The following is a 22,046-nucleotide window of genomic DNA, read 5'->3' on the forward strand; positions in this document are numbered from 1 at the left end:
TCCAATGTAAAACTTAAAAGTGAATTGGAAAAACAACAGATTCATAATACATTTGTTGGCCTTCTTTCTCTCACATTGATTCCTGACACGACTGCCTGCTGCTGTGCACTAAGACTTTAATGTTCTCTGTGCAGAAGTACGGGAAAGCCTGTTGTGTGCGTGCCCTCTGAGGACACAGCAATTTTAGTGAATGGGACTCATTAGAGTGAAAGTGTCATGTGGCAAATCGTGACAGTTGTTTTGCGCAGGGAACAGTTGCCCCTGTCCTGGCAGTGTTACACAGGACGGCCATCTGCAGCCCACATGTCAGAGAGCAGCAGCCAACATGGTGGCAGATAATTGGTGAGGGAGGAGGGCTGGAACAGGAGCTGGGGTGTAAACCTAGTGAAATCAATTTGGAAGAGCTGGACTAACAAAACATGCATAAACACGCTGGTGTGCACAAGTGCAAAGTGTGGGAGCATATTACCATTTACACACCCTCCATGTATCCTACAGTATATGGGAGAACCCTGCAGATAGATTCACTGACTGTGAAGGTCTCTGAGTTATTCATGGCCTGAGGGAGGCCATCAGTCTTATACATTTCACTGCACCATTTGCCTCCATTTAACATCACTCATGTGAGGTAATGACAAAAATCAATACGTAAAAAGAAACGAGGAAGCACTGTTGTAGCAGGACTGTTGACTCACGCAATCCTAACGTGCATCTGCTGTAAAGTGCTGTACACAATGCTTTTGCATTTAAGTCAGCATTTGCATAAAGTGTTTATTTTGTTCTGGGTCACAATGACAACCCATAAAAGATAAATAATTGATTGCCCATGCCATGTTAAAACTCTCTCATATCTTGTCCAAGGTGATTTTTCCAGATGCAAGCAACCACTTTGTTGGTCGACATTTTTCAAACGCTACGCATTTGTTTTTGAGGGAATATTCCCTTGTGAAATGACAACACTGTCCCCAAATATCCAGACACAAACACACACACACACTCGCATGCGCACCGAAAGCTATCACACACTGAATGACAGACAATCTGTCAAAACTTGCGTACGTCTCATTTGTTTGGGAATTAAAACAGGAAGACAGCTGAGGAATCTCAGACAGCAATCTATCCCTCAGACAATATGCTTCCACCACTTGTATGAGCCAAATGATTATTTACAACCTGCTGTCAGCACAGAACGTATGAATAAATTCATGTGAGAGCTTTGGACTGCGTGAGGCGCAAGAATCAACTTGCACATCTTCCATGCATGAATTTGAGGTTATTGATTCACAGATGAGAATCACCACTGATCCAATTACACGTGAGAACACACCTTAGATTATTTACTGCTCACGCTAGTCTTTCTCCTCTTTTTTCATTTCTATTTTTTTTTTACTAAATCTTTGATTACACTTTTAATCTTGTGCAACTTTTCCTCCTTGAGCCGTGTCACTAGCCGTTAGTGTTGATGAATGTTACTTGTTTTGCAGCATTGCAAGCCTGATGTCGAAAAGACAGACTACAATATCTGGTCCAGTGCATCTCTGGGAGGCTTCACGTCAAAGTTGTCAGAACTGGCTTCCAGGGACCAGTGCTGATCCCAGACAACAAGCTTTCATTATCCAACAGCTCAGAGCTGTTGTTTCCTCGAAAGACAAACTAAGGATCAGCCTGCCCAGTAAATGATACCTACAGGTCAGTGAGTGTGACGCAGATCATGGGCTGCAGCAATTCTGGGTTAAAGGATGATGATGATATTAAAAAAAGAATATGCAATCTCAGTTATTCCTCTCCTTATTTTTGTGTTTCTGCGTGAAGAAGAGTGAGAAATGCATGAAAACAAGAAACAGTCATCTAAAAAACATAATAACCTCCCCGCAAGAAAGTCTGCTTATTGCCCAGGGCACAATCTAGTCTTCCTTTGTTTCGCTGCGGTAAAGTCGCTCACATTAATGCTTACATTTTGTTAAAAACTTGCTCTTATATGTGCCTGCAGATAGACAAACAACTTATAAGAAAAGCAAAACCTGTTAACAGGTCTGGAGATTATCATGTGTGACGGTGTCACGAAATTTGGAAAGACACATTGCTGTCGTCAGATGTAATCCTTTGCTATGTAGAACGCCACCAACCAGATGACACTGAGTGCATTGCAATGAGGAGATATGCATCTCCAAATTTAAGCAACCAACATCAAAACCATGTGGATGAACAGATCATTCTTAAGGTAAAACTGAGGATAACCTTGGATGTGTTTTTATGTTACGCAGTTCTCCTTCAAGGTCATGCAGAGGTGTTTCACCCTAATATCTCTTTGTACAGAAACTTCTGCTTTGCTTTTGTGTTATATTCTGTTTATGCTGCAGTAGCTATGTAGGTACATTTTTTGAAAGTCAGCCAAAAATCTTGTTGTGTGATATTTACTTTATCACAGCCAGCAGCCATTAGATAGAATACTTTTGAAGCACGCAGAGAAAGAAACTTATTTTTCACATAGCGGATTACAATAAATGCTACACTGTGACTTCTGGATGCATTAATCAAATGGCACATCAGGGAGTTTATTCAAGGGCGACCATTAAGTCTGCATTTATCAGCCGCTGCAGAATCACTCGCTGTCCAGATGCATTTCTGATATATAAAAGTCCAGGACTTGTACCCACTTGTACAGCCTTAAAGGAAAAGACTGTGTTTATTGTTTTCATTTGAGCATTAATTACACATATTTTTTAAAACTTTTTTTTTGTTCTGCATGCAGATATTTTGGCCCCCTCGGCTTTCACACCACCATTAGTAGTTTATCAAACAATACGTTGGCTGGGTGTGTTCTTTATTCAAATAACAACATGCTGTCTTTATCACAAAGATGGCATGACTACAATTACAAGAACAAAACATATGGCATGGTATTATAGTCTTCTTTAATTAAGGCACATAACTTTTTCTCGCTAGCATATCACTATACAATCTCAAGTGGATTTTCTAGGATCCGGTTTGAATATGGAACATATAAATGGCTATAAATAAGAGATTATGGGTGTTAATGTGATGCACAGCAGATGAATTGTGTGATGTTTCTTAATCATCTGTTCAGTATGCGCATGAATCCTCAACCGCATGATGCGATCCAAGCTACTGAAAAATACAGATACTGAATAATGCTACAGCTAACATGACCATTAATTTCTCCTACAGACATTCAGAGCCATTAAACCTTTCACTTTAGTGTGGCAATAAAACATGCAGGCTTACCTTTTAACCTAACACGTGCTCTATGGGGTCTCGGCCCGTCACACATTTTACATTTCAGTTACATTCAAGAGAGGAAATCAGGCTCAGAACTCACCCTCCTGTTAGACACTGTAAAGAGCAAGGTAGAAATGGCCCAGTGTAAAACATCCCACATGGTGTCACAGTCAAGTGGTACTATGAGAAAGGTTCCACACTGATAATATAAAGGTCAACGTTTAACGGTTTTATGCAGCGTAACCATTCTAGTAAGGAAAAAAAAAGTGTACAGGCACTGCTAATGGCAATGTCAAGAGGAGTATCTAAACAAATACATTTAACCTTTTCACCAACACTTGCCTCAGTGCCCCTCTGAGCAATGTTATGCTGATTATCCATTTAAAAATATGTGGTCTGAATGGAAAGGTGTGACCCACAAGATCTAATAGGAGACTGCATAACCCTAAATCCACTTACCCTTTTGCCTTATTGAAGATTTTAACATTTTAATGACCGTTTTTATGGTGTGTATGGGATTAGCTGCTGACTACATTACTGACCTCATAACCCCAGATGAGCCTGAGTGCAGCCAAAGATCCTCCAGTGGGTCCTTGTTAGTGGTTCTTAGGCTGAAGTTAAAAACCAGAGATCATATTTTTAACTTAAGGAATAAGATCATGCAACTCAGCTCTTTATCTACTTTTTAACTCTTTTAAAAATTACATCAATGTAGACTTGCTTTAATGTAATATGAATTAAAAATCATATCCTGCTCCATTTTGTACTTTTATTGCCTTCCAATATTTTACTCTGGTTTTTACATTTTTCTAAATATGTCTTTGCAAATCACTTTTCAAATTAGTTTTGAAAGGTGCTACATGAGGAAATTAAAGATGTGCACCAATAAGCGTATATATTTTGTAGATCTGGCATTGTTTTGCTCTTTCCTGTGACTTACATTTGTAGTTGTAGCAATTATTTCTGTTGGCTAAAGCCAGTGGTCCTCAGAAATGTGTCATGGTGTCATACCAAAACCAAAAATGTAGTATATAGGCTAGTTGAAATTAATGTCAATATGAGAGTTAAGAAATCCCAAACTAGATGTACATTGGTTTGCTATTTTACAATTAATATTACTAATTATCTGAAGTGCATAAATTAATACCAGTACAGCAGGGAATGGGTACCCATAGAACCCATTTTTTTATTCAGATATATCAAGATGGGAGTTCAAGGGACCCCTTTAAAAATCCCCATGCCAGTTTTTTCCTTGTCAAAATTTAGTCTAACTTCGTAGCTTTATTTAGCCCCCTTCCTGACAAGCTAGCACGTCCTCCTAAGACCTGAACTTTTGTTTGGTATACATTTTTAAATTCTCCTAGCTATTTAGGATCAGTAGGACCTGATAGGTATAAACACTGTCAACGATAATAAATTCCCAATGTCCTTCAACAAGCTAACAATAAATTCCCAATATTTTCAAACGATTACTTCCTAATTAACAATGTCTTAGTTTGTTACTTTTGCTAAAAATGGTAAAGTTTGTATGGCATATCAAACTACAAAAAATATTGATCACAAATAAACAAGTTTCAACCCCTAAATGTGATCAGGTTTTGGATCTTACCCACTTTTGTCTCAGGGTTAGCTGCAGACTGACTTGGCAGAGATGGCTGCCATCTTGTTTTTACATGGATAAGTGTATTGTGATCTTACTACCACTAGATGGCACAAGAAAGTGTCCATGAATGAGGACAACAGGCCTACGTTAAGCAGAATCAAGAATAAGGTCCAGTTAACCCAAAATGTCCTCATATGAGGTCACGGGGTCTCAGGGGGATTTGCATGGTTGTTAGTAATGGATGCCTTCAGTTGTATAGTTTCATGAGATACCAGTATCTTCATGCTATCTTAAAAATGAGTGCGCCACAGCCTTTAAAAGACAGCAAAGTAAGCCTCAATTGTTTCTGCCAGGAGGGGGCAACATCTGTATCAAGGAGGCCAGGGCCCCCTCAGTCCTCCCTTAGGTGCGCCACTGCATAACAGTTTTATTCATAAGATTACACAGAGTACAGCTACATAAAGTGAAAGGCATGACAACACACACCAACATCACACAAACAGACGTATACACACATGAACATATTGATTAATGAGGCCCAATGAGAGATACAATAACCTGGATAACTGTGAACCTTAACCTCCCTGGAGCTTATCTGCGCTGCTCTCACTCTGTCTAGAATCATCAATTATTTACTTAGAGCAAATCTCAGCATTCATTTTCTAGTGGTATCACAATGGTAAACTCTTATTCTCCAAATATTGAAATTGCACCATCTTTATTGAGTTGTTTGACTACACCAAGTCATTCCAACGATCTCTCAGTGGTTACTCCACATTTTTTTTGTTACAGGAGCAGCAGTGGTGCTGAACTTCACACTGTGACTGACTGGCTGTCCTCAGCTCTGGGCTCTGTGACAATTCAGTTGAAATATGCATATAGTGCGAAAGGGACAGAAAGGGGAAGCTTACTCTTTGCCTATCCCAGCATCAGTTCTGCACTGATACAAAAGGACATCATGCTCCAGTGCAGAATAGATCCTGTACACCCACACCAACTCATCCCCCAGCTTTGACTAATGACCCACCCTTGGCGTTGTCCATTTGGGGAGCTGCAGCAGGTGGATGTTGAAAGTAATGGAGAGGGTGGTTTAGTAGGGGTTGCTTGTGTGTATGCACGCCCATGTGTGTGTACATTCCTGTGTGGTGAATGCTGAAACCGAACTTACAAAGACAGATGACGAGAACTACGAGTGGACGTGTTTTTTATCCAAAACGTTTAGTCTTTGTTTTCTCTCTGTGTTGACATGCCCCATATGTTAGAGACATGACCAGAAGCAGGATGGATTCTGTGCTTGTCTTTGTGACATCTCCAGGAGATATACTGGCAACAGTGGATTACAAGGGAGACTGATAAATTGGCTGTCATAATTTGTCATACCTCTCATTGTTCAGCAGAGTCACAGTTTTCACGACTGAGATCGAAAGATACTACATGCATAATAACACTGTTTTAAAGGTCCTACAACAAAATAATCTAAGTTTAATGATATGGGTTGAATAATGCAATAACATTCACAATGTTTAATGAATGCCTGACCTGGAGCCTTAACTTATTTTAAAAAGAATCTATTTAAAAAGTATACATTATTAATACAGTACATAACGGAAAACAACAAGATCCAGAAATGCTCATTTGTTATGCAAATCTATTTCTTGTTCTTTATATAACTACAAAGAAAGAGTTGGAGGTCTGCAGTTTATTGCTTCAGTGTCTCATAGAGTGGCCCATTAGCATACTCAAGGTCTGACTGACCATTTGCTAAATTGATACCCAGACCAAGGGATTGTCCAATCATAGCTATTCGTGTACGTGCCTGTATAAAGCCATACTCATCATTTCAGGAGCGCAGAGGATTGTTTTCTTAGCCTTTCAAAAATTAAAACCACAAGCCCCAGATAGCATTGCATTTACTGAACACATCGGTTAGTCCTCAACTCAAAAGCCTTTCTCTTAGAACAGTGAATGAATAGTAAATGTTATACAAGACGAGAGGGCAACGCACTGCAGCTCGCCAACAGAAGACCACACACAATTAGTATTATTCTCACTAAAGGATCTGTACTTCCTCCACATCTGCATTAGCTTTAAGTCATGCATGGACACCCAATAATTAAACATGATTTCTTTCTATTTCCTGAGGCGCCAAACTCCAGAGCTATGGCTCAGCAAGCAATATCTTTTTTTGTTCATTGTCTAATGATGGGATGGGCCCTATAGCTCGGGATATTTCTCAACATCAACAACTCATCCTGTCTTTGACACACAAGCGAGACAGTGACAGCAAGAGGTAAGAGTTCTCTTTACATCCATGGTGAGGAAGGGAGTGGAGCTGCCATGAGAGCAGGGAAGAAGAGCTGCTACTGAAGCTGGGATGTATAAGCAGGAAGGGGGGGGGCATGAGTTTTTTTACAGGGGCGGTGAGGCTTGACATAGGACAATAGTATAAAGTGTCTTGAAGTGGCACTTTCAAGGGCGCAGACACATGCCGAGCCGCTGCCAGTGTGGGGTTGTACATACATAATAGGGGGGGCATTTTGACGCATGCCATTCAGTGGTGATGTTTGATGGTGATGCAATACAAGCAAACATGTCTTTATTTGCAAGTCTTCAACATGGATCATCAGTTGGTGAGGATGCTAACTTTTTGCCTGGGACAAACAGCTTTAGCCTAGGTCTTTAGCATGAAATCATGTATGTTACTATCATGTGCATATTTGAGAATCTTTGAACAAAATTCCTGTGTTCAGATGAGTCAGCTGGAAACCTTTAGGGCTAAGAAAGCATTTTCAACCAACTCATGGAGCCAGTGTTAGTGTAATTATCCAGGTAGCTTCAGCGGACAGTTGTCATTTTACACTCAGGCCACACTGCCAGTGTGAGCAGTGTGTGAAGGCTATCTCACTGAACTGCTGCGGCTCACACGTGCAGTATTCACATAGACAGTGATGCTGCTGCAGAGCTGCCTGCTGCTAGTATTTCCAAAATTAAAAGCAGATACTCCACTTCTTTTTGGCGCTGTGCAAGCCACTGCATTGTCAACAACACCTTCCTACAAATGATTCACAGTAAAAGCCTTGTGTCAACAAATAAAGGGATTTTGTCCTCAAATGTTGTCAGAAGTTTTTAATTTGAAACGGAAACAGTGAATGTTGAGTTTAACAGAAAGGTTTTCTTTTTTACTCTCTGTGATGGATTAAGACATTGAAACTGTGGTAAAAGGTGGTATAATGTCAATATGACTATCAAAGGACCATATATTTGTATTTTTCAGGGAAATCAAGTTAAAAATGGGCAAGTCTCTCATTCCCAAGATGTTCTGCAGTTGAGCAGCAGCCGTGCCTGGCCTATGCAGCACTTCTCATGCCAACAGTGTGGCTTCTCTAACCTCTTAAAAATAGGCACTGCAAAAAAAGAAGAGAGAGATTCTGTGAGGCACATGTCCTGCTCACACAGGCAGTGTGTCCTGGATGCTTAAAGTTGATAACAGGCTACAAATGAACAGCCTGCTTTATCTACCTCTGTCTGAAATTAAGGGCCTACTATTTAAAATATGACAAATTTCGAGCGATTATACAGCAGGATTTATAGCTCTGCATCGAATCTACACTGTACCCTCCACAAAATAGCATTTTAAGTCTCGTGTGTAATTTGTCCTGGTTTCATACGGGTAGAGGAAAATCTCCGCTAGTCGCCAGGCTAATTTATCCAATGCAAAATGCCATAGGCTTGTGCTAATAACGTTAGCATGTTTTATTTGTGAGTTGTAATGAAACCCAATTTTGTTAGTTACCTTTGTTAAATGTTGCTGTTGTCCCTGGCTTTATATGAGTAGAGGAAAAGTCTGCTAGCCAGTTTATACAATGTAAAATGCCATAGGCTTGTGCTAATAACGTTAACATGTTTTATTTGTGAGTTGTAATGAAACCCAATTTTGTTAGTTACCTTTGTTAAATGTTGCTGTTGTCCCTGGCTTTATATGAGTAGAGGAAAAGTCTGCTAACCAGTTTATACAATGTAAAATGCCATAGGCTTGTGCTAAGAACATTAGCATGTTGTATTCTGGGGGGAAAATGTGTCCAGCAAAGACAAATTCTTTGTCTGTTAATGCTGCTAGTTATAGTGAAGCTGATTTGTGTACTTGTGATTGAAAGCCACGTTTAAATCAACTAAACTTTACAGCACTTCACAGAAACCCCTACCACCGACTAGTGGTTTGGAGGTGTAACTGCTGGGTGACACAGACACACCACAAGTAGAAATCCTCACAACGGCGTAGGCCACATGTGTAGGCTATGGTGTAGGCTTTGCACAGAGCTGACGCACAAGTATAAATCCTGCTTACATAAATCCACATGAGAGCAAAAGTACGAGAGGTATAAAGAATATAAGGGACATTAGGGTTCATGGTCAATTGACTAATCTGAATTGTGCTCCATGTGACATTCATTGTTCACACAATTTGTGCCAATCTAATATTCACACTTTTGCTATTTTTACGACATAATCATACAAAATTATATAACTAGGGAAAATTATGTGCCATTATATAAAAATACTCCCTGACACAAAGACATATGATTGACATGGTCCTTTTCAGTTATTACATTGTACAACGATTTTCTGACATCTTAACCATAATGCTTTGTCTGAACTAATTTGACCCAGTTTAGCCCCAATTAAGCGTTCCTCAGCATGCTGAAAAGGCTGAGCTCTAAATCTCAGGATGTGATAGTTCTCATAGGCTTTCTCAAAATACAAAGATCTTGAAAACTTAGCCAATTATTGCAGCAGCTTTGGAGTTTGATGAGTTACAGAAAAAACTCATGTACATCCAAAAAACATCTGCCAGGTTTTTGTTAACGAGCCCCTCTGCAATAAGTATGGTACAGCACTTTCTTAGGCAGAACCCACTTTCACATAACATGGTTAAAGCCAAGAGGAGCAGTGTGTAGGAGTGAGTTGCTGTGAAATTGACTTTGTTATTAGTCCAACTGTGGGTAAATAAAAAACTGGCATTATGCAACATTTGAAAAAGTTCCCCCGAGGACTGTCAGACTTAAACAGGCTTATGTTTGACACTTGGATGGGGCATCATTTGACACATTTCGCAGGGAACATTTAGACAAGTCCTTAACCTTGGTTTCTTTGCTCAGCTTGCCTGAAGCCAGGGTGACTGTGCATGGGGAATTATTTTTGAATGAATTACAAATAAGGCAATTTGCAAAACTTGCCACATGAGATGACAAAGCGGAAGACCTTGTGGACCTTTTTCTTAATTAAAAATAGCAGTTTATGTTCAAATGCACGTTTATGATTAACTGTAAATGTGACACCATCTCAAAGAGGAAAAAAAATTGTACATTTTAATAAGACAAATACTTGGATTATCTAATTAAAGAGAGGTTTAGCTTTTGCTCACTGGTGCAACGTTTGATGGATTTAAATAAATACAAAAGTGTTCTTTATTAGCAGCTACATGATGGGTTAGAGGCCCATACATCGTACATGTAGATGGTGAGGAAGACTTAGACTATTAATAGTATGCACTACTGGGACTTTTCCGAAAAAATATTATCTATAGAAGATGTTAAATATTTTCCCAAACTGTTAATCTCATTCTTATACATGCTGTAACACAGCAAACACTCAAAGGAGAGCAAAAAGGGAATGCATTTCTCTGAGCGTTTCTCTTTCCATCAGTAGATGTGCCAGTTGGACATCATTCTCTTGCCTCCAGACAACGTGGATGTGGGAGAGCAAAGAAAACAAGTCTGAGAGAGGCAGACAGCGAGCGAGAAGAAGAAGAAGAAATGAGGGATGGGAGTGTGAAGGATCTGTGACTGAAAGAGAGTGCAAATCTACAAGATGAACCTCAGCACTGCTGCTCCCCCCTTTCAAACCTTGACGTACAACACTGCGCAGATGCTGCCCTGATTTCAAGTCCCTTTTAACAATTTATCCACTTGTCCCCTTACAGAGTAAATTTACTGTCCCTTTGCGCCCCCTGTGTCTGATGACTCGGTAAGTGGTCTTGAAATTAATTTGATCACCACAGCTTTCATCGCCCTCCTGCTCCTCTCTCCTTCCTGCCTGTTTCTCCTGCCTCTTTGGAGGGTTAAACGCTTTGAGAGATTGCTGTTCCATGGCAGTAAAGCATGCTGACAATGGGAGGCAGAAAGCGAGGGCTCGCATGATAGGTGAGGGGGAGGCGATTGCTCTATGTCTCTATGATGCAGCCGTTTGACAAAGCAGCTCAGATATGGGTCTCAGCTCCTGACCTGATCAAATTCCAAAGACATAACCGAGCACCTCCCGCTGACAGAGGACAAAGCAGCCTCTATAGAGCAGCCACATGCATGAAACCGGTTTAGCCACCGGAAAATACATCAAGCAGTATTTTGGTATGCATTATAAGATAAGTTCCAACTCATGCATATTGCATAATGCATTATATAATTTTAAGTAAAGTGTATCCATAGATGTGATCTGATATGTCAGAGGTAATAATGGCACTACCTTTTTGGAAAGTCGTCAAACTTTGGACACAAATCTAAATAATAGGAATGCAATATTTCTCATAGCATCTTGATATGTTCCGATGAAAATTGATCAGACTCACACAAACAGATACTCATATGCAATGATATATAAAGACACACACACATATATATAAACAACCCAACAGTGAACAAAATATATCTGCAAGGAAATCGACGTCTGTCAGAGGGAGAGTGAATGATGCATCGAGGAAGCCTTTTGGAAATTCATTCTCTTGATGGGACGTTCCACATTATTTGGACTGGGCTCACGCTGATGTGTTATGCAAGGAAACTGGCACAACCTTCTCAAAGGCTCACATTTGGTACACAGCCTCGGTCAACATTACAAATTTCACTTGGCATCTCCATGCACACCCCACTGGGCTTTGATTGTGGAGCTACTGCAGATGCATTTGAGTCCATATAATACACGCATTTCAAACAGGGATGAGCACAACATGTGCCGGGGAGGAAGCATAATGGGGCTGTTGTGTTGATGGTAAAATCCCAAACAAATGTTACTGGAGATCAACATTCTCATTTGTTTAATTTCATGCTGTTGTAAATTTGTGACAGCGCATAAAAAGTTAAGTTTTTTATATATATATGAGCTCCAAAGAAATCGGATGAAGATGTTGCAGTGGGACAAGCCTACATACAGTATCCCTTTAGAATACCAATGGATGTTTCAAGCTTCACTTCCACCACAGCAGAAAAAGTGTAAGTATGAAGTGCTACCAGCACCTCTAAGATTCTACACACAAAACATAAATGCAAAAGCAAGAAGCTGTACTTTTACAAGCAGCTGCCTTCTGTAACTATTTCTTGCTCAGACATTGTGACTTCCTAGAGTCCTATAAACAGGCAACCAGCAAAGTCTCCACCCTTCTCTGGCTGAAGTGAGGTTAAAATGTCCGTCTTGCTATGTTTTCTAAATATGATACTTATATACTTTACAGATGCAGAAACATAGCATGTTATATAAATATTTAGCAGTTAAGTACTAAGATATTTGACAAGTGTTATTTTATGCTTTTTAACTGTACTATGTTGGTGGAAAAGTCCTCAAAATACACAAAAGTATCAATTTAGTACATTTGTTGTCCATCAATAAGCTAATCACACCCTGAGTTGCTTAGGTTAAAACACAACTTAAAGGTCCAGTATATTGGCAGAAATGGTAAGTGTGTAATCACCTGAAAATAATAATAATGATTGTGTTTTTGTTACCTTACAATGAGCCATTTATATTAGGGCTGTCAAAGTTAATGTCTTAATAATGAGTTAATGCAAATTCCTTTTAACAGCACTAATCTTTTTGATGCACGTAAATCTGGAAGTGATGGAGCAGTACCATTAGCCCCTTTTCCACCGCAGGAACTTTTATCATTTACCCAGGATTTTGAAAAACCTAGGCTCGTTTCCACTGAAATTACCCGGGGAACAAAACTTTCCCTCAACCCCAAACTTTCCCTGAAAAAAGCACCTAGTAGAGAGTAGGACTTTTCAGATTCCCTGGAATTCTTGAGGTGCAGGGCTGTGTGCTGAAGAATGCTGGAACACACACTTGAAGCGTTCCGCACTACCGTGCCAGTGTGGCTACAAACTTTATTTCATCTCTACAAGCTTCACTTCGTTTGTGTTTTGATCATTTGGAAAATGGAGCGAAAGAAGAGAAGCTACGAGGTCCAGGCTCTTTTGAGCGTATTTGCCGAGGAAGAAATTCAACAAGACTTCGAGTTGGCCACTTGAAACAACCGGAGTCCATGGAAGAATAGCTGACAAGCTGGCGGAGTTAAATATAGGGCACACGCTGAAACAAATTTGTGAAAAGTTTGAGGTTTTGAGATCAAACCCCCTTTGAGGTCATCCTGGAGAATATTCTGGACAGTCTTTGCCATGGTTTTGGATTGTTGCAATGATAATAAACATACATTTACATTAAACAAACACATTTGCCCACTCTTATGTCGATAAGAGTATTAAAAACTTGAAAAATAAAATATATAAAAAATGTGTTAAGTGAGTTAACTATGGACAATCATGTGATCAATCATGCTTAAATATTTTTATCGATTGACAGGCCTACTTTATATCTACATACAGAGCGGTCCACCGAGTTTGCCATGTTGTTTCTACAGTCGCGTATAATGGACAAACCACACTGTCACACTAGAGAGAGCTGTTTGCATTTACATGTTTCGCACCAGCCACCATAGTTCTCCTACCTGCTTGGCACATGAGGAAAGTTTCAGTTGGTTGCAATCTGCAATCTCACCACTAGATGCCACTAAATCCTAGGTACTAAACCTGTAAGTGGTACAGATTAACAAACAGAATGTACATTTAAAGTGTACTCACAATACTAAGAAGTGAAGAAACTGTTTCAAATGTTGTACCTTTATCTGCTTTAGTGAGGACAAGGATCTTAAAATGCCACATATCAATTTAAACCAGGAGTTGAAAGTGTGAAAGTGGGTTTCTCCTTCCTCCGCACAAAATGATTCACTTCATTATTTGAAAAATGAAGTGCAGCTCAGATGGCTAAAGTCAATATATTACAGTCTTTTCCAGCTGAGTGTTGTTGTGTTGACTATATCTGGTATCTGATGAAAGAGATTTGTAAAATCAAATACAGGTTGGAGGAGAGACGGATGCAGGCCTTCATCGACGCATGAATTTGTTACAGATGTAGGAGAGAGAGCGGAGAGAGAGCTCGGATAATTATTAGTCGGAAAAACGTTCTTTGTTTAGCATTAGCTGTACACAAAATCATAAACCGGAGGAGCAAAAACATACAGTGCAAACAGAATGTTTGTCTCTGCAATCAGCTGAATGATGAAAGATAATATTTGTGCTACTCATGGTGGGAAAAACATCAAAGATAATTTCATAGAATTAGAGTAAATGCTGAAACACTAGTCTGTCTGGCTGTGCAGGTTCATCAGCAGCAAAGGCAGCTTACTCTGGAGTCACACAGGGACATGGAAAGAAGATCAAAAATAAAATGCTTCTTGTTTCAGAATCCGTCTCTTTGCACCTCAAGAATTTAGGGGTCGCGGGTGTGCTGGAGCCCAGATGACACTGAGCGGGAGGCAGAGTACACCCTGGACAGGTCGCCTAGACTATCACAGGGCTGACAGAGAAAAAAAGCTCACATTCACACCTATGGCCAATTTAGAGTCACCAATTAACCTGATGTGTATGTCTTTGGATTGTGGGAGGAAGCCAGAGCACCCAGGGGAAACAGGGAGAACATGCAAACTCTGCACAGAAGGGCTCCCCCACCCCAGTGTTCGAACCCCCCACTCCGGGTTTGAACCAGGACCCCTTAGAGTCTCTTAGAATATGGAAATGGATCGAGAGAGACCCGCCTAGTTTTACCTAGGCAGTGCTGATCAAGTACAAACCAAGATATTGTTACTGCATTGCCTATTTCTCACCTAAAATATCTTCAGAGCATGTAAACTTCGAACTCCCCCACTCTCACTGGAACCGGGAACCCTCTTACTGTGAGGCGACAATGTTACCCACTGCACCACCATGCTGCCCCACCTCAAGGAGTGCAGGAGACAAATCCATATATTATAGTGAAGCATCCAGACATGACAAGTATACTAGCACTTTTGGTACACTGACTTCTTTTAGATAATTAAATAAAAACAGATTGTTCAGCTCATGGTTTCTCATATCACAGCTTTTTGTGTTTTGTTGCTGTGGATGAGATGTGACATCGTCTAAGACACCTTTGTCAAACTAGCACCCTCTATGGTCAGTCGTCATCCACCAGCACAACTATCTAGTAAAAACAGACTACATTAAAGTTTGAGTTTTGGAAGCACTCCAGCTTCAGTTAATGAGCTGCTGGGACAGTTTTGACTCTCTGAAGTATTTGGGTTAAGTTTGCAAAAGTTAGTCTCAGTCTCAGGCATTGTGGGGTGAAAGGAGAATAATTCAAAGCCTGTATTCACAAAGACCTTTTTTCTGATATTTTGCAACACATTCGAGAGTCAAATATGTTTCTAAGCCATGAGGAGTCAACATAAGCAGTTTTACTTTTCAATAATTAACCACTGTACATTGAATTTGGAACAGACAACACTTGTTTGGTATTTGTCTCAATAACTGACTCAGACATAATCCTCACTGTTGCAAAATGTTGAGTCATGTACACATGCAGTTTGTTTCGCAGAAAGTGTAGCCTGTATAGCGTAACATTTTCTGTTATTTGGCAGCAGCTATTGTTTTCAGTTTCCTTTATCTACTGCCAAAAATAGGAAGATACGCTTTATATTACACACTGTAAAAAAAAAAAAAAAGAGGGAATTTCAGCTTTGCTCTGTGAACTGCTAACATTACAATACGAGAAATCTGATTGGCTCTTTGCTGCTGGGAGTGTGCAATAAAAAGGGATGTGACATAGGTACTGAAATCAGGCTTAGAGCAGGTTTAACAACTGATATCAGTGTCAGACACACAGAGTGATTCCCCTTCTCACAGCCAAACTGCTGCAGTAGAGTACAGGGCAGAGCATATGGAGACTAACAGCAGAGACACACTGCAGGCAGACTTTGATGCATTTGATATTTCTGAGGAGCTTGGCTTTCTCCTTGAAGAGCCACTGGTAAGTTTCATTGTCATCTTTTCTCATACAGACCTTTACTGTCTGTATTTCCTCAGTCAAAAGATGACAATAACAATCCTGTAAGTACACATGGACATTTCTTTAACCATTGAGGACTATTTCCTCTTTATCTTTTGGCGTTTTTCAGTATTCAGCAACATGTTCAGTACCTCAAGGCTGAAACTGATAACATTGCTTGTTTTTGAGTTGGATTATAGGAGGTTATTGATCTGGTGAAAGCCTGTCTCTTCAAGTTTCTATTGAGCCATTCACATGACTGGGCCTGTTAGTGGTTCATTTCACTTAAAATGCCAATTTCAGATATTCTGGTTACACAAAGTCTTTCATGTCTTAAGGAGAAATTTGGTTGAAAAAAATGGCATATATGGGTCTCATTTGACGGTTTATGCAAGGAGAAATCAGTCAACAACCTTTGGGAATGATGGATTTTGTCATGTTGCAAAGCTTACATGTCAACATTGATGTTACTTTTACAATTTTAAACTAGGAATTAAAGATTTGCATTAAGCCTACTCATCTGTTTATACAGTAATTTTCCATCTGGGGTTGCCCCTGTTTTCTGCTTGGCTAATTTTCTCAGTTTTCTACTGCCTCCCTCTTTTAAATTGCTTTCTCTCTCTGATTGATAGCACCAGTCATTCCCTGACATGCAGGTCAGGCACCGTGGCAAACACGAGCTGATGATGTTACTGATTACACTCAACATGAAAATCCCCCATGCAAAAAAAAAAAAAAAAAACAAAAAAAAAACAATCAAAAAATCAACAAGCAAGTAATTTTATTCTTATTATCGTCTAGACTAACCTTCCAGACTATTATTGGGTGTGGCTGGACCTGGCGAACAATCTCACACATCTGATAGAGACACAGAAACTGCGGGATCTGGTACACAAGGTGAGAATGAGCAAAGCTGATGCTAATTAGAGTTCAGAACCTGTTCATGTAAATGTGGACATACAGTTTCATTTGTGAAGCCTTGATTGTGTTGCACTGCTGCTGAGAATGGAAACATAAAAATAGAAAATCTTATCAAAATCCAGATGCCGGTCTTGAGTCCATACCTCTTGAGTAACCATCGGGAGCTCAGGCTGGCTCACCTAGCGCTGGGATTCATCAGCATGGGATACGTGTGGCAGGAAGGACAACGTGAACCTGCTCAGGTAAAACACTACAGTGCAATGGAATTAGCTCTGTGAGGCTGTACAAATAGTGATGCTTTGAGCAAACCACTAATGTCAACACACTAACAAGCTGATGCCAAAAGGGCTGAATGTTTACCAAGTTCACCATCTTGGTTAAGCTTGTTAGCATGCTTGCATGTGTTAATTTGCACCAAACACAAAGTACAGTTGGCGGGAATGTCAATAGTTTTGCAGGTATTTGGTCATGAGCCACTTTAAATTTTAACTGAAAAGTACATACATTGTGTGCCCAATTAAATAGCTGTCATCAGTGGTCATAAGCTTCGCAGATATGGGCCAGTAGGGGCCTGCTTCATGTACTGGTGGATTCAGAAGGGTGTTATCAGCTCATTCAATGGCCATTATCCATTTGTTAGGTTTCACTTTCACTTTCCTTAGGTGTAGGTGCCAAAGTGATGTGGTTAGGTTTAGAGAAAGAGCATGGTTGGGGTAAGAGTCTGTTTCACATGGGACTCAAACCCCAATCTCTTTGGTAAAAGTCCTGTGTATGACCCATCTGCCACTCTACGCCTTCTCTCCTCCCTCTTTCCGACTTGCGCAGGTAGGAGGGATGGAGGTGGGAAAGAGGAGTAGCTGCGCCAGGCACACGGTGTGCCAAACTTGCAAAATCCGCCTGGCCACACCCAGTTGGCAAAGCGCAGGTGCGCTGCGCCCCTGCCTCACCCGGTCTGCGAAACTAGAGCCCTAAGAGTCTACAGACATCCTAGGAGCTCTGTGAGGCTGTACAAATAGTTTAGCATTCTAGCATTTGTTAACTGGCACCAAACACAAAGTACAGCTGGCGGGAATGTCAATAGATTTGCAGATATTTAGTCATAAGCCACTTTAAATTTTAACTGAAAAGTCAGGGTTGTGCACCTGATTAAATTGCTGCCATCTCTGGTCATAAGCTTCATATAAATGGGTCAGTAGGGGCCTGCTCGCCTACTGGTAAGGTTCAGAAGGGTGTTATCAGGCCATTCAGTGGTCGTTATCGGTTCATTAGGTTTAACTTTCCTTGTGGTGTAGGTGCCAAAGTGATGTGGTTAGGTTTAGAAAAAGATCATGGTTGGGTGTAAAAGTTTGTTTCACATGGGACTTGAACCCCAATCTCTTGGGTGAAAGTCCTGTGTTTGACCCAACTGCTACCACTACCTCCACCTCTTCCCACTCAGTCACCCTACCTGTGGAGTTACCCATGAAAGTTTCATTTCATGGCCTGATAACGGTCTTCTCAACCTAATATTAGGTTTGGCCGGCCACTACTAACCCTTATCTTTGCACATATCACCACTGACAACAGCCTTTCAATTGGCTGCTGAGGGTGACATTAACGTCAGAGCCAATTTCATGGCAATCCATCCAATAGTTGAGAAATGTCACAGGGTGATCATTAAAATTACTAAGACACATCATCTGGGAACCATGAATGTCTGTGATAAATTTTCAAACAATCAATCAAGTAGATGCTGTGATATTTCTCAGGATAAGTGAAAGATTGTAGGAAAAGTTGAGGGAATCATCAAAGTCAGTAGGATTCATCCTCTGGATACCAACATATCATGGCAATCCATCTTAACGTTGTCGAGATATTTCAGTCTGGATCAAAGTGGTTTTGATCACTGCCATCCCTTGAGACATAGCGTGACTCAAAAATCTCCAAAATCTCAGCAAGGCAGCACTCCTGGACTGAAACTTTACTATGCTGCTTGTTTGACAGATTCTTCCAAAAGCCCTGGCCTGGCCCTATTGGGTGGTATCCCGTAGGCTCGGCCTTCCACCAATCCTGACTTATGCAGATTCAGTTTTAGCCAACTGGAAATTAAAGGATCCCACAGGGTGAGTAATGCTTTTTAATTGTCTTATCTAATGTCTTGATATTATGCCCACTGTCCACAGATCATCTATTCTAATAGCAATATTACAGCAAAATAATATATCTCTTTCTCCACTAACACATTTCTCCTTTCATTTTCATTTTAGGGACATGGAAATTGGGTGAGTACAAGGAAAAGAAAAGGGATATCCTGTCACATTGTTTTGAATTTCTCAACCACATTTTCATGTGACGTTTGTGGTGTGGTGCTTGTGATGTTTAGCACATATATTCTAAAAACATCATTTTCTAAAACAGGAACATGGACTTGATATTTTCCTTTCCTGGTGGCGAGACTTGCAGGGGATTTTTCATGGTGTCATTGTTGGTCGAGATGGCTGCCAGTTCAGGCATAACAGTTAGTACTGTATGCTCTTATGTCTTCCTCTTTTTTTCCACCCTCTTTCTGAACCTCAGCCTGATGCTGTCTGTCCAACTGTGCCATTCCATTTTATATGTCCCCTCCACATACTGCATGTGTCCTTGTCCCTTATCGCCCAGTGATGGTATTTTTTTGAACTCTAACCAGGGGGCTCTGGAGGTGATGCACGCTATGAAAATCTCAGACCTCATCGGCATACAGAAAGGTCTCTCTAAAGTGACTCAGTCTTTGAAGAAGATGAAGGAAACTTTCAAACTCATGCACAGTAAGTTTGAATTAAACCCATCCCAATCTGAATTTAATCGATTTGCATGCTGAGCCTTTTATGGAGGCAAGGAAATTCAAGGTAATTAGAATAACTGAATTTGGCTCTTTCCAGATCATGTGGATCCAACTGAATTTCATGGAACATTGAGAATTTTTGTCTCGGGGTGAGTTTTAAGGCCGCTAACAATATTCTGCATACTGAAGTTATTAATGCTTTTAATATTTATCTCTCATGCAGATGAAATGATGAAATTCCCTTCTGCTTCTACCCTACTATTGTACTTTTCGCTATTTCTGCGCTGTATGCTTAACTGGATAACATGTCAAATGGAACCATGTGCGTCTAATTGCATCTATAAAAAGAACATTCACAGCTCATGCATGTGGTGTGAACTTTTTTAGGTGGCGAGACAACCCCATGCTTCCAAGGGGGCTGTTGTATGAAGGTGTGAGCAATGAGCCAATTTTGTTATCAGGTGGAAGTGCAGCCCAGAGTTCAACCATTCAGTGCTTTGATGCTTTGCTGTGCATCAAGCATGAGGATGAGACAGGTAAAGATGCATTTCCTTCAACCTTCGACCCCATCAGTTGTCTCTCGTGAATGAATCAGTCTGTTTGTGCAGTCAGTTGATTGCTCTGACAGAAAATGTTTCCAGGGAAGGTTGTTATTTTCTTTCTCTCAAAGTCTCTTTTTCTGTTCTCTTCATTGATTCGGCCTATCCAGGAGCTTTCCTGACACGCATGAGGGATTACATGCCTCCTGCCCATCGTCAGCTGATAGAGACTCTGTCTGACTGTCCATCTCTGCGAGACTTCATCCTGTCCCACTCCAGCTCTGATCTCTGCCAGGCCTATAAGTCCTGTGTCTCAGCGCTGGTGGATTTACGGAACTACCACCTCAATACTGTGACCAAGTATGTCATTGTGCCCGGTAATCAGGCTCGCGCCATGGGCTGCCCGCTGAGAGGTGTCGGCACTGCACTGAACGCCACAGGGACCGGCGGATCCAACCTCATGGTCTTCCTCAAGGGTGTTCGTAACACCACTCAGAAAGCACTGATCTTGGAGAGGCCATCTGTGTCAAGAGAAACTGAAATATAATTTATAGCGTATATTACACTATCCAAAAGCTCTTTATGCACTATGCTTTTTAGGCTGCATTTATACATTTACAAATATCAACAAATATCGCCTCAATTATTCTAATCAGACAACTGTGTTTGTCGTTATTAGATTCGACTAAGTAATTTAGGCTGGGTTAGATGTGCAACTTCCTGTATTTTAATGCTTTTAATGCTTAAATATTTATAGTGCTCTTTCATAACCACAAAACCTCAGATAAACCTAAAAAGAGGAGCTGTTTAATAGATGGAAATGTTATTTTTGCTGACCTCCAATGTTTTAACTTCTTGTTTTGCTACAGTGATGATTAAGTGTACTTGATCGACATCATAGTTGAGTGTAGCCAAACTGCCTCAAAACTTTGAACCAAAGAGGACAGTGAAACACCACTTTCCAGCCTGGAAATAAATCAGAGGATTTTCTTCTACGTAATGTTTTTACTTGACAATAACTACTGCTACACTTTAGAAGCCCATTTCTTCCAGGGGGAAAATGGATAAAAAGTAATGCATAATGAAAATAAAAATACTCAGCGTAAGCAGAATGATGAGATCCTAAATCAATATTATGGGGGAGTACATTTTTTACCCGCTATCTCAAACAAAAACTAACTTTTCCTTCGGCAGAAATGGGCTTCCACCACCGTACAGTCCTTAACATCCCTAAATAAACCGCACTTTGATATAATACTTAAAATAATCACAATATGATTTTAAAAAGTTACAGTTACAGACACTGCTATAAAAAGGGAGTGTTTCTTTTTATTTATTCTGTTTTTTTTGTGTCCATGAAAAATGTATAATGTGCAAAATCTCAAATCTGTACACCCTTGAATCTTATTTTGAGATAAATGATTTGAACGTTGTTGTTTTTAATATTTTAAAATATATAAAATTCTTATCAGTTGCTATAACAATGCCTGGTCATGTTGTTTTAAAACTATTTCTAGTAAGAAAATATGCACTTATAATATGAATGCAATGATAGAAATAATGCCAAATGGAAGAGAAGCGTTTTTCTAAACTGCATATGATCGATAAACTAATTTGGCTTTTGTAAACAGAAACTGAAAATGAGAACTCCTACGTGCTTGAGAGTAAGAGGCAGATGGCAGAGGAAGCAGATAAATGTAGAGAAAACCATGAGCAGTTGAAAAAAATAGAGGAAGGAAACGCTGTAGGAATAGAG

The 22,046-nt window shown here is 40.2% G+C and overlaps 1 protein-coding gene across 1 annotated transcript; it reads left to right on the forward strand.

Annotated features, from left to right (window-relative positions):
* The first annotated feature begins 15,775 nt into the window (after positions 1 to 15,775).
* LOC117248703 (indoleamine 2,3-dioxygenase 2-like) lies at positions 15,776 to 21,776 on the forward strand. Its single transcript, XM_033613922.2, has 10 exons — positions 15,776 to 16,009; positions 16,829 to 16,924; positions 17,071 to 17,190; positions 18,932 to 19,050; positions 19,195 to 19,209; positions 19,346 to 19,445; positions 19,617 to 19,734; positions 19,849 to 19,900; positions 20,139 to 20,287; positions 20,461 to 21,776. Exons 1-10 carry the CDS (start codon positions 15,920 to 15,922, stop codon positions 20,835 to 20,837), a joined length of 1,236 nt encoding a protein of 411 aa, XP_033469813.1. The 5' UTR covers positions 15,776 to 15,919; the 3' UTR covers positions 20,838 to 21,776.
* Positions 21,777 to 22,046: the final 270 nt, after the last annotated feature.

This window comes from Epinephelus lanceolatus, chromosome 17 (assembly GCF_041903045.1).
Source record: "Epinephelus lanceolatus isolate andai-2023 chromosome 17, ASM4190304v1, whole genome shotgun sequence".
NCBI lineage: Eukaryota > Metazoa > Chordata > Actinopteri > Perciformes > Serranidae > Epinephelus > Epinephelus lanceolatus.

Excerpts from the sequence above, each read along its gene's own strand:
- LOC117248703 (XM_033613922.2), top strand. The coding sequence starts at position 15,920 with ATGGAGACTAACAGCAGAGACACACTGCAGGCAGACTTTGATGCATTT. Across the intron at positions 16,010-16,828 it reads TTCTCCTTGAAGAGCCACTG|ACTAACCTTCCAGACTATTA; the intron begins GTAAGTTTCATT and ends ATTATCGTCTAG. Across the intron at positions 19,446-19,616 it reads CTGCCAGTTCAGGCATAACA|GGGGCTCTGGAGGTGATGCA; the intron begins GTTAGTACTGTA and ends AACTCTAACCAG.